Raw genomic sequence first — 16,118 nt, 5'->3', positions numbered from 1 at the left:
CAGGATCATAAAAGTAACCCCCTCGTGTATCTTTGGGGTAGTCTAATGGGAGGCACAATCTCGACCGTGGTTCCAATTTCTTTGGATTAGCATCAAGTACATGGGCTGGGCAACCCCATATGCGGAAGTGACACAAACTAGCTTTACACCCGTTCCACAACTCTAAAGGTGTTATCGCAACACTTTTGGAAGGAACACAGTTGAGGGTAGTCTCCACTGCAAAACTTCAAAATGAGTTCGGTAAAGAAGTGTAACTCGTCATCAACCGAACCATGTCCAATAGGATTCTGTTTCTCCTCTTCGCTACACCATTCTACTGAAGTGTACCCGACACTGAGAGTTAGAAAATGATTCCATGTTCTATCAAATAGTTTTGGAATCCCGAATCCAAAAACTCTCCATCCCGATCTGTTCAAAGTGTCTTAATCCGTCTAACTAATGCGTTTTCAACTTCAGTCTTGAACTCTCTGAACTTTTCAAATGATTCAGACTTCCGTTGCATCAAATAAACATACTCATACCTAGAGTAATCATTAGTAAAAGTGATGAAATATTCATAGCCTCCCCTGACTTGCACATTCATCAGACCACAAAGGTCAAAATGCACTAACTCTAAAGGCTTTTTGGCTCGATAACCTTTTCTAGTAAAAGGTCTTTTAGTCATCTTGCCCTCAAGGCAAGATTCGCACACTGATAAATAATTTTCCTCTAACTCGCTTATAAGTCCATCAACCTCTCAATCCTATTGAGATTGATATATCCTAATCGAAGATGCCAAAGTTGGGCATTTTCCTTTGGAGAAATCTTTTGTCATTTATTTTGAATTACGACAGTTTTAAACATCTTTATGTTATGGAGGGAACTTGTTCTAACGGCCTTAGCATATACAAGTTATTTTCCAGATTTGCTGAACAGATTTCAACTCCATCTTTATGAATAAACACTTTACTCAAATTGAAATTAAGTGTATAATTACATTGTATCATAAACTTTACAGAAATCAAGTTCCTCTTTAACTCAGGAACTACATAAACATAATGCAAAATGATAAACTTCTTCTGTAAAGTCAGCTGGTCTCCTCCCACTGCCACAGCTAAGACGACGTGTCTAGTGCCTACTTGCATCGTCATCTCTCCAGCCTCTAGCTGTCGTCAGGATCTAATCCCCTGAAAAGAAGAACAAACATGATTAGTGGCTCCAAAGTCAATAATCCAGACAGAATCATCATTCTCCACTAAACAAGTTTCCAAAACCAATGTCATATTCACCTTGTTTGGCCTTGAACTTAGCCTTCTTCTTCTCCTTGATCTAGCGTGGACAATTCCGCTTCCAGTGCCCATCCTAGTTACAATGGAAACACTTTCCTTTGTCTCCGAGTATTGGTTGACTTCCCTACTGGGCGACAAGCTGTAGGTTAGCAGGTGCTTTCCCCTTCCCTTTACCATTCTTCTTTTTATTCCACTTGGAAGTGTTAAAAGTAGAAGGTGCAGACTTCGTTCCTAAGGTCGAACCTTTATGGAACTTCTTTGATGACATGACAATATTTTCCTCACCAACCTTCTTCTCCTTACTTTTCAGCAAGGATTGGAATGTTTGCAACTCGTTGAGGAAAGTTGTAAGGGTATAGTCCACTTTGTTCAATATGGCATTACTAACAAAGTGTAGGAAGCTATCTGGTAACAAATGCAGGATTATGCTAACCTGGCTGCCCTCATCGATGCATGACCCATTCATCTCTACCACATTGAAGTGGACCATCATATTAAGTATGTGTTCACGAACAGAGGTGACTTTCTCCATTTTAGAGTTGAAGATGTATTTCATAGCCTCATACTTTAGCTGTCCAGACAGTTGTCCGAACATTCCCCGCAGGGACTCCAGGATCTCACGCACTAAGACAATAGGCTCATGCTTCTTGGCCAAAATCATTAAGACTGGCCAAAATGTAAGCTCGGGCCTTCTCGTTCGCTCTTGTCCAGCGCTCATAAGCCTCTCGAAAATTTTGAGTGGCATTCTGAGGTGGAATAGGAGGACACTCCTCCGTAAAGACGAACCTCAGGTAATCGATGATTAAAATTGTTATGATTGTGTACTTCCAACTAGCATAGTTTTCGCCAGTTAGTTTGTGATGCTTAAAAGAGCTAAAGTAGTTGTAGCCATAATTACGTTGATGAAAAATGAACAAACTTAATGAGTCTATGAAATACCACATTTTAACACCAATTTTAGTTTTAGCAAAATAGTTTTCAAGTACCCTAAGTGAAATGACTTCTATTTTGCAATGATTCCCCAACGAGACAAGACAAACGTCACTGGTGGGGTGATCAGATGCCCCTTCACTGGGATGAGACATTGTCAACCATTAGGCAGAAACAACTCTTGTAACTGACCCTAACAATCATCATTTTTCGGTCCATAACTATTAATCCTTAACAATTTCGCATAAGTGTAACCCCTCATTTTAGACCTTAGAGTCACACCCTAATGCTCCCACCATAAGGAAAAAGCAGATTATGACAAGAGATAAGTTGACCTTATGCTATACAGGAGATCAGATAAAGAATCGTGCAAAAATGTCATCCTATAGAGGGGACACTCTCAGGGTGCCTCGAGGCGATGCACAGAAACGTTAACCAACCTAACGAGAGAGATCGTGGGATATGCTATCGCACATCCCGCTCTCACTTACTATGAACATTCTCTGCATTCACCTTGATATTGACCTACCCAAACACCATACTTTAGGGGGACACTCCCAGGGTGCCACGTAGCCGAGGATAGATCTCACGGTGTGAACATAAAGGGAGAAACGCGAAGAGGTTTAAATAAAGTATCATATACCTCAAGTACCTCCCACTGAATGTTCTACCTAGGGGTTCATTAACTCAGACCATCTGGCTACTGATTTTATCTAAGTCAGTTTAATTTGCTAAAAAACAACTCTTGTCTTTGAAATTAAACAAGTTCAAGTTTTCCCATTAAACTCTTTAACGGACTATCCTCAAATTTGCATGCATGCATCAAATCTATCTAATTCATTTTTTCAGGTAGGTTCTCAAGTAAGGGTATTCCGTTTTCGTCAGCTTAAATACCCCAACCTAGACAGAACCTGCCTTAGACAAAAGGTCCCTAATAGATAAATTTGCTACACTTTTAATCTTTTATTAGTCAATATAATCCTATTAAACTAATTAAAAGATTAAACCTTAGGTTGCTAATCTCATTAGAACCGTGATCTTAGGTCTCCACCAAGTTCTAAAACACTTTTAAAACCATGATTCAAGCCTAAGTTCGCATGCATGTCTTTCTTATTGATTTTAGTTCTAATTTCCCTTATAACTCTTATAAAAGAAATAACCAAAACCCATACACATTGCCATGCATAACTAGGTATTTATAGCTCTTATAAATTTAACCTATGTATCATGTTTCATGCAATGTCCATTCATTACTATATATAACTTTTATATACTTGGTAATGAACAAAGCAAACATGCTTCCATACACCCTTGTACTATAACATTTATAATATAAAGATGATGATGTCTATGCTTAATGCATGCATAAATATAACTCTTATATTATATGATGCATGAGCATGCTCTTATGTAATTTAAATCATGCAAACTATATCATAACACTTATAATATAGAGATGATGTATGACTAATGCATAACCTAAGGTGGAATTTTAACTATATGGCATACCATATGACATATAATCAAACATACATCCTATGTACATTCATCAAAGACTAATGGACCGGGATGATTAAGCCTAAAAAAAGTAGAATAAAATTCTATCTATTATATAAACTCCATCGAGCAAACCGGTTCCCAAGCAAATCGGGTCATAAACAGCCCGGGCGAAGCCTCCCTGATCGTTTAGTAAACAGGTCAAGTATCCATGATTGTTTAGCTATGATCGAGTACCAATTACAATGCAATGAAGCATGATGCACTCGATTGTTTAGCGTACCGAATTCAAACACGCAAGTCTAAACGATCATTTAGACGACGACGTTGCTGTGAAGCACGATTGTCTAGATGATCATAGAACAAGCGTTTAAGTAACATTTACTAGTCAGTAACTAAGCGATGAAGCTTGTTGAGCTACACGATTGTCTAGTGCACGTGCATCAACATGCTGTCGAGTATGCGATACTCAATGATTGCTTATCCCATCGTTTACATGATCTGACCAATGCTTGGTCATCTTCATCCTCGAAGTACTGTGCAATTCCTTGCCTTGAAGCTTCATCACGAGTGACTCATAGTGACTCAAACTCTTTGAATTACAGACTCGATAGCAAGTTAATACGCCAAAAAACACAGTGGCCCTTACAATTAACTTTTAATGTAAAAGAATTAAATAACCAGAGGCATCATCCCATAAAACTCCATTGATCCACATCCACAAACACATGTTTAATGCTTAAACAGAATGTAGACATGCTTTACCCACAAAGAGTGTAAATGTTACTCTACACATCAATGAATTTGGAATATTAGAACCTGACTCTAATACCAATTGAAGGAACTCTTATCAAAGAGAACCTATGAGCGGAAGCAAGATCGTTCCAAATTCATTGTGACAAAAATACCACATTAACAAAACTACAACAAGTTATGCATCTATTAACAAATTACGACATACTTTTAACAATCAAATAACAAAGGAAAAAAGTCTTACATTTGAAGAACTTTTCTTCCCTTCATCTTTCGCTCTCGTCAATATTAGCAACTCTCGTTGTCCCTGTGATTGCCAAGTTAATCATCCACCAAATCTCGCTGTTGCTTACCACCGAACGTCTACTACACGAACAAGCAGCAAGGAGGACACCACCACTCAGTAACCTCAGTATTCTCGGAGTGAGAATCCAGGAGGTGTGGGTTCTATTAGATTTGGTAGAGGGGAGGAGGAAACTACGATCGTATTCCACGACCAAGCAAGTGGGAGAGATTTTGTGAAGACGATGGACAGTGTACAAATCTGAAGCAATTGTCCGATCTCTTTGCAAAATGAAAACTATTTTCATTTTATCATTCAATTATGAAAAACTGAATGTAACCTCCCACTTTCACGTACTAGTATGGAGAAAACCACCAACAATTATCTCATAATTTTTTACTTCTTAATAATTTAAATATTATATTATATTTATAACCTATAGTTTTAATATCACATCATATGCAACATATAAACCATAGTCATTTTCTCCTCTACTAGATATAAATCATATTTATATCATTTTCCTCTAATTAATATATCTCATACATCATATCAAGTATATCATATATAATCGACAAGTTTAATCATATCATATATAATCAAACTCCCTCTTGTCAATTTGAATACTTCAAACTGACCCAAAAACTGATTCTCAACTTGAATCCATTGAGCTACCAAGGGGACTTTATGGACCCGTGGCTTGAAGCTCCAATGGTATGTGAATAGCTGACTAAACTCTTTAGCCACAGGATCTGCCATCTGTTAACTGCCAGGCACTTCACTAAAGACCGATAACTGCACTCTTCTCACCACAGATATATTACTGTGTCCATCGGATATAACCAGTCAACAGTACGATAAACTTTCGCAGATGCTCTTAAGTACAGCTGGGCCAATTTACCAATTTTCCCCTGTAGTTACATCTAACTCCTTAAGTACCACTAGTCCCTCTAATGAACAATACAACATAGTTCTACCATGTGTGGACACCTCTCGGGTCATGAGAAGGTGTGTGGCGTCACATCGTTCAAGCCCCAAAAACAGCCCTTAAGGGAGCAATCTATCTACTTATCCCTACGTCGGGGAATGAGTGAATTTCATCTTGTGTAGTTGAGTTCCCAGCTCCCAAATCAGTCGAATCCCCAAAGTGATAGGTTTGAGTCAACAATCTGGTCACTCGCAATCATGCAAATCAAAGGACCGCTCTCAAAGGCAAAAGTTCCCAACTCACTCAGGATTAAGGTCATGTTACATATCGTCATCCTAGTGAAGTGAAGTCTCTGTCATGAACGACATTATATAACGAGACTATAACACTTCGTGGTCTGGTCTTATACAAACTCCTTTGTATAGGACGCCCCTACTCGTATGTCTCCACATGAATGATCAGGATCAGACCATCTGTAGCAAATCAAAACACTTGTAACTCTTCTATAAAGCAGGTTGCATCCGTAGTATCACCAGGATAAATTTTCCTTCCTATATCCATATACTACAGAACATTTTGGTTATCACTTAAGGCATGATCCATCTGTATGTCTCCACGTACATGCTTGAGTTACAACGAAAACCAGGGATCTTAGTTTATTGGTTTCTGGTAAAGCAAATAAAACATCTCATGTTTTATAGACAACAATGACAAAAATATCATATATTATTACATCACAATCATTTGTTCAATACAATGTTTACAAACTACAGGACCCAATGAGAGTTTAGGGCATCAATCCCAACAATCGGTAAATGCAATAAAGTTAATGAAATGTGTTGTTTGCTAACTAAATTTCCATGGAAATCAAAATTTTTAGATAATCAATGGCACAACCTCGTTATAAGATTCCCCGAGAAAAATGGTTTCCAACACAGTAAACCAACCTATCTGATATCAAGAATACAAATGTTGTTATTAAGCGAAAGCTGACTCACGCGCAGCTTTAAGCTTTCAGGAAAACAGTATTTGGACTGTATATTCGTCTGAACATTATTTTTTGATAGTGGTGTAGTTTATGAGGCCTTACTATGGGAGGTCGTTATCAGTTGAGAAGACTGTATTACGTTCAACATAAAATAAACCATTCTAAGAAGACTGTATTACGTTCAACATAAAATAAACCATTCTAACTTTTGGGAAGACAAAGTTCCATTTGATGACAGGTTTATGGTTTTCCATACATGTAGTACCTCGATCAACAGTTGAGGGAAACCGTTTAAAGGATAAGTAATTCCTCTATTGAAAGACACTTATCATTTTTTATTTGGAAAAGGATTATCTGAAGTTAGAGTTTGAGACCAAGAAGGATTCTATTAAGGTGAAGGAGGTGGGGAGAAAGCGTCGTGCCGGAGAAGGACCAAACGACACAAAGGTTCAGAAGAAGAACTTCAAATGAACAGTGGTGGTCATATCTAGTGACTCTGAGTAGGGTTTTTCTTCCTGTGGTGGGACTTGGGGGTTGGGGTTTACACACACACACACACATACACACACATATATATATTGTTTGATGAATGGCGAACCCCGACCCTATTAACTCTTTTTTGTTTTATCGTCTTCTCCATTGTATTTAACTCTATTTTGTGTAAACTTTTTCTCCTTTCACCGTCTGCTATTTTTTCTTTCTTTTGTTCATCAATATCTGGTTTGTGGGATTGCATGAGTATGAATGAACTGGTAAGTCCATATGCATGAGGCTTAATCGGACAACCACGTTATACAATAAACTGTTCTTATCAACAGAACGTTATAACAATAGAACGATAACCATAGCATGAATGTGGTTATAACAAAAATTTTAAAATTCAATGTACGGACTGATCAAAGAAAATAAAATTGATAAAAGCATCGGTATCTTAATCGCTATCGACTTCACCAAAACAACTGATAAATCGATAAGACAAAGAAAGGGTGTTATAAAATGTTAAAGCGGTCGAAATCGATATCGTTAATTCCATTTATAAACCGGTATCTCCTTATTTCAAAGGACAAATGACGAAATTGAGACACAAATATTCATACTAAATACGTGGGTCCCACTGCATATTCAAACGCAATTGGATTGAGGACCTTCTCAAGCTCAATCAGATTACAATATTTCATTATGGATGGTACGGTGGACCCCATTTTAATTATGATTACAAATGGATATGTAAACAAAAGCTAAAATAATTCGATGGGGCCCACAAACCAAATTGATATTGATTTATACCCATCCCTCGATGTAAACATGGCCTTACTCTCTACCATTTTTTTCTCCTACTTTGTTCCTATTCCTTTGTTTTACAATTTGAAGGATGTTAAAAAATCTAAAGCAAATTGCAAAAATCATCCTTGAAGTATGGTGGTATTTGCAATTACACCTCCAAACTTTCAATTGTAAAAATTAAGCCCTCAAACTTATAAAAGTGCTACAATTTGACCTCAAACTTATGTAGTCATAGAAATTGTACTCTTAAGTGATAAAAATTAAACAATCGAACTTATACAGTTGTTATAATTTTTACAATTATATAAGTTTGAGGGTCCAATTTTAACATTTGTATAAGTTTGAGAGGTCACTTTTTACAATTGGATGTTTGAGGGTATAATTGCAACTATTATCTTAATTTAAGGGCGATTTTTGCAATTTTCTTGAAATTCTACCTCAACTAAAAAAATTAAAAAATAATAGAAATATGATAGTTAATTAAAATGACACGGTCTTCCAATTTTAAAAATCAATTAAAAATAGAGTCTTGAATCGTATATCCCCATTTTAAAAAAACTGAAAAATAGGAGATAAAAACTTAGAATATATATGGTAGAGAATCTGAATTCTGTTTTATGGTAGAGAAATATAATATGTCATGTTATAAACTCAACTTTTTTTTTAATGTAATATGCATTAAGTAATTTATTATAAATTATATAATGCTACAAAATCATAATTATATTTTTTCAACATAAATCATATGTCTATTTTCAAAAAAAGAAAAATGAGTCAACTTATTTATAAATATAGCAAAATATCTGTCACACCCCGCCCCGAGCCCGCACTCCTGAGCCCGAGGAGAGGCGTGAGGGACCGCAGATACACCCTTTTGTGATACCTACTGTTCAACTGAACCTCTTTACTACACTCAATAAACTTTAAGTCAAGGAGATAACAACAACTAATTAAGTAGACCCATTTTATATTACAACAATGTAATGTTCATACAACTCCAAGACTTAATTACAAAGTTACAACAATCATTCTTAAAGTCCTCCAGAAGTGTAACTGTGGCTTGTGGCAGACCTTGGCCATAACAGCACCCTGGAACTCTTCACCTTCCGCTACCTGGGGGGAACATAAAACATGGAAAACGTGAGCTACATAGCTCAGTGAGTGGCAGTTTTAAACAAATATAAATTTGATTTTAGAAATTCATTTTTGGGAATACAATTCCATGATCAGCAACAATCACATAATAAAATGTAATTACCCCAGCCTGTCAGCTGGACAACCCTGGCATGATCATGTATCCTCCTCGGGTATTCTCCACGAATAACCCGCGACGACCCAATTTGGACACAATCTTATAGTCCGCTGAGTATATTATTAGTTCCTGTTAGTCATGCTTGAGTACGTTGACAATTCCAATTAGGTACCTTAAAACTTCCAACCAAGCGTCCACAAGGCATGCTAATAGTATCTTGAGTACAAATCTCGTTCCGACACAATGACACACGCATTATGACAACAATACAACAACAATCAAATTTAGGAAAAACACGTTTCCCGATCATGCCAATATTTCAAACACAACCTATATATATATATATATATATATATATATATATATATATATATTCACATATATACATAGAAATCAATCATACAAACAATAGAATAACCACTCATCTTGGTTGGTTAGGAACTTTCCTTTTTAAAGTTCCTTAGGTTTCCTTGGTTTCCCTCTTGAACCCCTAAAATCTTAGCTCAGAGCTTCTCGTGGTTTGGCCGGAATCATCAAAACATCAAGGCTGGCCCAAGCTTACCTGATAGCTCGACCCTTCTATCTTTTCCTCATTCTCTAGCCCGATTCCTTAGAGATTCTTCTCCAGAATCCCTACCCTGAAAACTAGACTCTCGGAGCTTTCAGGTGGCTTTGAAATCACTCCGAACGCACGAGTATTCTGGGAGATATCCTCGTCTCAAGCTGATGCTACTTCCAGACCTTCCTGTTCGACAGCATCTTCCCCTCTTGGAACCTCTTGACCAATGCATGGTCTTGCTACCAACGCATGCGTTATTTCATCGACGCATAGATTCCTCACAATTGGCCTTCTACAATTCCTAATGTCCTTTGAATTATGATTTGAAGAGAAGTTCTTGGCCCTATTTATAGGCGTCCAAAATCTCTCTAAGGCCGACACCTCCTACTTGGCCGCATGTCCAAGTGTCCTTTCCCTACACTATTAATGCAATATTTATGTCACCGCAATCTAAAGTGTCTTCCTCCCCTTTTACCAACATATAGCCCTCACATTTGCATGTCTTCTTGTGCGTCCACCTCATTTGCTTAAGGTCTTAGATTTCTTCCCAACAAGCCACATGTCTAGATGACGACCTTGAATGTGTCCATCCAATCTCATATGCGCCCATTCTATCTTAATGCATCCATCCGATCACAATTGTGTCCATCTAACCAAAATTGCGTCCATCTAACTTTATATGCGTCCATCCTTCATATGCATCCTTGAGGTGTCTTTTTAACATAATACCCTTCAAGCCATTGCCACCTAGCACCTTTCCTTATATGCGACCTACTAACTTCGATTGTGTCATTCCTAATTAACGCAACCCTACCTTGTGCATCCCATTGTCGCAACTTGGTCACATATGCTAGATGCTCGCAAGGCTCATCCTTGGCCGCATGTCCTTTTCTCGATTAACAATCATCAACCCATGGCTTTCTCATCAACGCATAACTTGAGTCAAAACTCAAGGCATCGCATCCTTGGCCACATACCTTCCTCTCCCGCATGGCTTACCTTTGGCCTATGCGCTCAACTAGGATTATGACCAACCCTCTTCAACGCATACTATTTGCTCAAGCCTTATCCTATGCGTCCACATGCCCTCGGATGTCCAACACATATAGCACATCTTCAACGCACGTCAACCCTTGAGTCAAGCTAAGTCTCATCTCAACGCCTCATGGTATAACTTACCATTGCCTAGCCTCTTGCTAACGCATCCCTCATGACCATCGCATGTATGTCTTAATTGCTCGTCAACGTCCTTAGTCTCTTGTTTAAGACCAACGCAACTAACCTCACAAGCCTTATGTATTACAAGCCCTAAGCAACACAAGACGTTTCACCATGCGTTCACCATGGCGTGCCTCATCATCTAGCTTATCGTTTAGCAAGGTCGCCGCATAGCATCATCGCATAGCATTTCCGCATAGCACCATCGCATAACGTTGCCACATAGCACCACCGCATAGTGTTGCTGCATAGCACCATCGCATAGTGTTGTCGCATAGCTCTTGCTCATTGTGTAGCACTGATGCCCATCGTCTAGCGCATCATGGCTATCATCTAGTGCAACATTGCTATCGTCTAGCGCATCATCCCATAGCGCGATCGCCTACCACATTTGCTATACAATCGTCCAGTGTCCACCTACACGATCGCATACCCCATCGTGTAGTGCTGCTCTTTTGTTACACGATCATCCACTTTATCGTGCAGCACTGCTTATTTACAACACAATCAACCAGCGCCCATGTCCATGCAACTTGAGGCTGCCGCTAGCTTGTCCTCGCATAGCCTTTCCTCTTGGCCATACTTTAGCTTCTTTCAATACCCAAATAACCTCTCAAATGTTCATGGCCAACGCATGGCACCACACCAACGCTTAGCACAAGGAAATCACATTGTCTAATACTTAAGTCATTTCTTTCTTGGCTTCCAAAGCATAGTTCTTTTTTGGCATCATACTTAACCAAATTTTCACTAGTTAAGGCTTAACTCAAAGCTACTAAACAATCTTATTTAAACACTTAGAATTTTCTATCAATGCTAAAATGTCTTAGTGATAAATGTCTATTGCCTTTTCATCCTTGAGTTTTGAAGGATGGTGCATTTTTTTTAAAGGTATTGTAATTAAAGTGTGGGATGGGGTAATTGAACCTTAGACCTCGAGGTCAATAGTACGCTCTTGTTGGCAAGGATAGTGCATTTAATCTCTAATGTTTCAAATTGACCATTTTGGTCTCGAGTTTTCAAAAATAGGTTTAAAAAATTCCTCCCTAAAAAAAATCCTTTAAATTTAATATAAAAAATCTATAAACGTGGCAAGATGACATGGAAAAAAAATACATAAATTTTAATATTTCCCTTTCTTTTTCCCCACTCTCTCATCCTCTTCCCTTTCTCGTTGTTCTCTCTGTCAAGGAAGAACAAATTGCCTCGTTAGCGATGACAAGGAGCCATGTAGAAGCTGATATGAATGCTCTTGCTGATGTATATGCTCTCGTTGGTGTGTATGCTCTCACTGGTGTGTACACTCTCGCTGATGCTGATGTGTATGCTCTCCTAACAGCTTCTGCCATATAATTATTCTCTACCAGCTATATAGAAGATTCGTTAGTTATTTTTTTGTCCTTATTCTAAAACCTTAGTGTATATATCTATACATCACTACCTTGTATCGGGTGTAGGGGAAAAGATTTAATATACGAAATTAAATATACAGAAAAGGGAAGAGAAATTGCTCTCCCAGATCTTCATCTTCTGCTGCAATATTTTTATTTTTCTTCTTCAAGCTTAGCTTATATAGTTGCTCGACTTGGTATCAGAGCCCTAGGTAAGCGATGGCAAATCAACCTTCTACAAATTTTTTCTCACCTATTTTTTTTGGAGCTACCAACAGTGGAACCATCATAGGTCCTCCCCTAAATCAACTTCTCAACCAAGTGACATCCATCAAAATGGATAGGTTGAACTTCTTGCTTTGGCAGAATCTTGCGTGGCCAATTCTAAGAAGCTACAGATTGGAAGGTTATCTAACTGAGGAAACTCCTTGCCCTTATCGTTTTATTCAAGTTCCAACCAGTGGTCAATCCGGTGAAAGCTCCAGTGCAGATCCAACCACTGTCTCAGTCCCTGATGTCGAAATGCAATCAAATCCAGCTTATGATGCTTGGATAGCAGTGGATCATCTCCTTTTGGGTTGGCTTTATAACTCAATGAACCAGGAGACAGCAACACAAGTGATGGGTTTTCAAACTTCCAAAGAACTCTGGGAGGCAATCCAAGAGTTGGTTGGAGTCCAATCCAGAGCTGAAATAGATTACCTCAAAAGAATGTTTTAGCAAACTCACAAAGGCACATTGAAAATGAGTGAGTACCTTGCTATGATGAAACGTTTTGCTGATGGCCTTGCCTTTGCAGGTTCCCTCGTCTCCTCCTCTGATCTGATTTCACAAGTGCTAGATATTCTTGTAAAGAGTATAACCCAGTTGTAGTAGCAATCCAAAGCAAAGGAACAACACGTTGGTCTGATCAGCAATCTAACCTGCTGTCATATGAGAAAAGGCTTGAGTATCAACTTACTGTCAAGACAGGAATTACCGGAATAGCTAATGTCTCACTCTCACCCAGCCTACCCTCAGTCAACATTGTGCATAATCAATCCAATCCTTCAGCACACACCCCTCGAAACTCTTCTGGATATACACAACCACTAAATTTTAGGGGTAGAGGAGGTCGCAACAGGGGTCGTGGTCGTTGGAATAATGCATCCACAACTAGACCAACCTACCAAACTTGTGGAAAACTTGGGTATACAGCTGATGTTTGCTACTTCAAATACAACAAGGAGTTCAACAACCTCAGACAAACTCACACCCTTATTGAATCTACTCAACTCCCACCAAATCGAAGTCAAGAACAGAACACCTCTGTTCTTCTTACTCATTCAACTGTAGCTTCACCTGAGTTAGTTGCTGACCCCAACTGGTATGTAGACAGTGGGGTGTCCTCACACATCACCAGCAATCCAAGCTTCCTCCAATCCTCATCTGCCTACATAGGTAATGACAAAGTAGTGGTTGGAAATGGTAAATCCCTTCCTATATCTCACTATGGACATACAAATATACCTACTAATTCTGGTGTTCTGTCATTATTAAATATTCTTTATGTGCCTGCTATAGCTAAGAACCTGGTAAGTGTATCTAAACTTGCCAAAGACAACAATATAGTGGTTGAGTTTCATGCTGACTTTTGTGTGGTCAAGGATAAGGAGTCGGGAGTACCAATCCTGAAAGGACGGCTTAAAGATGGGTTATACCAGTTAGAGGATGTCAACCAGTCTATACATAATGCACCACTTACTTCAAGATTGTCACATGCTCGCTTGACTACTCCATCCAAAGAGTTCTCACGTTAGTTTGCTTTTCAAACCAGCAGGACAGTAACCACAATGCTTCTCCACGGGCGACTTGGCCATCCATCCTCTAAAGTTTTGTCAAAAGTAATTAGTGGATGTAACTTACAAATTACTGATAATGAGAAGTCATTTTGTGAAGCTTGTCAGTTTGGAAAGTCTCATGCCTTACCCTTTTCTGACTCCCTTTCCCATGCAAGCACACCTTTTGAACTAGTGCATACTGATCTATGGGGGCCAGCCCCAATGCTTTCTGCGGATGGATATAGATACTATGTGTTGTTTTTTTATGACTATAGTCGAGTTACTTGGCTATACTCGTTAAAACAGAAAAGTGACACTGCAATTACTTTTAGACACTTTCAAGCCTTTGTTCTTAATCAATTCAACAAATCCATTCACATGTTGCAAATGGATGGTGGGGGTGAGTACAAAGTAGTGGCACATTTATGTGATCAGCTTGGAATTCAAATAAGGGTCTCATGCCCCTACACTTCAGCACAAAATGGTCGAGTTGAACGTAAACATCGCCATGTTGTTAAAACCGGTCTTACTCTCTTAGCACAGGCTAAGATGCCACTGCACCTATGGTGGTATGCCTTTCAAACTATTGTTTATTTTATTAACTCTCTTCCTTCTCCTATCCTTCATGGTCACAGTTCCATGGAAGTGTTACTTGGAAGCAAATTGGACCTACTATCCCTAAGAGTCTTTGGGTGTGTGTGCTATCCACACCTTCGTCCATACCAGCACCATAAGTTTGCCTTTCACAGCAGCAAATGTGTCTATCTTGGCCCTTCCCTAATACACAAAGGTCACAGATGTCTTACTGAGGATGGGAAGGTCATCATCTCTCGCCATGTCATATTTAATGAAGATGAATTTCCATTTCAAACAAGTTTTGCTAAAAACGAATTTCCATTCCAAACAGGCTTTACTAACCTTCAAATCTCTACTCCCACAAATATAACTCCATCAATCTCTATATGGTTCTTTTCACCTCTTGTCCATCCATCCTCTCCACAACCCTCACCTGAAACAAATCCCTCTATCCAACCTCAATCTCCTCACACTTTTCCTTCACCAGCCACAAGTTCACCTTCCCCACATCCTAGCCCATTAATGTCTCCCTCAACTACTTCTCAATCCCCTACAGTGTCACCCTTAACAACACCTCTACCTTCTCCTCCACAGTAATCCCTACAACCTACCACTCAACCCCTCATTGGCACTCATCCAATGATCACCAGAGGGAAGGCTGGTATTTTGAAACCCAAGGCTTGGGTTGTTGAACGTATTGAAGACCTTACTTAGAGTGAACCAACTTCAGTCTCTCAGGCTCTTACAGCTCCACAGTGGCAATAAGCTGTGAATGAAGAACTTGTTGCACTGCAACGTACAAATACTTGGTCACTGGTACCTCCTTCATCTGATCAAACTATTGTTGGTTGCAAATGGGTCTATCATATTAAACGTGATGCTCAAGGCCTTGTTCAATGGTATAAGGCACGCCTTGTTGCCAAAGGGTTTCATCAACACCGATTATTTTGATACATTCAGTCATGTTGTCAAGATGTCTACTGTTAGAATTGTGTTTACTTTGGCAGTGTCTCATCACTGGCCACTTCGCCAAATTGACTTCAATAATGCCTTTCTCAATGAAAAGATGAAGGAGACTGTCTACATGTCTCAACCCCCGGGTTTTGAAAGAAAAACTCACCCACATTACGTTTGCAAGCTCAATAGAGCTCTCTATGGTCTCAAGTAGGCTTCTCGTGCGTGGAATGATGAGCTCAAAGCATCTTTTTGTCAACTCGGCTTCAAAGTAAGCTACCTAGACACTTCTCTATATTATATGTGTACCTCATCCTCCATCACTCTGCTGCTAGTCTATGTAGATGATTTGATACTCACCGGTAGTGATCCAACTCACATTGATCATCTTGTTGCCCGACTGCATACACAGTCCTC

The 16,118-nt window shown here is 38.9% G+C and overlaps 1 protein-coding gene across 1 annotated transcript; it reads left to right on the top strand.

Moving 5' to 3' along the window:
- Nucleotides 1–12,687: 12,687 nt before the first annotated feature.
- LOC150038197 (uncharacterized) lies at nucleotides 12,688–13,071 on the top strand. The gene has a single exon (XM_090312458.1). The coding sequence runs from the start codon at nucleotides 12,688–12,690 to the stop codon at nucleotides 13,069–13,071; it is 384 nt and encodes a 127-aa protein (XP_090168584.1).
- The last annotated feature ends 3,047 nt before the right edge of the window (nucleotides 13,072–16,118 follow it).

The sequence above is a fragment of the Benincasa hispida genome, chromosome 1 (assembly GCF_027475165.1).
Source record: "Benincasa hispida cultivar pf3 chromosome 1, pf3_genome.v1.1, whole genome shotgun sequence".
In the NCBI taxonomy this organism is placed as follows: Eukaryota; Viridiplantae; Streptophyta; class Magnoliopsida; order Cucurbitales; family Cucurbitaceae; genus Benincasa; species Benincasa hispida.
Note: the sequence above shows the minus strand (reverse complement) of the source record. Positions and strands in the feature narration are given on the sequence as shown.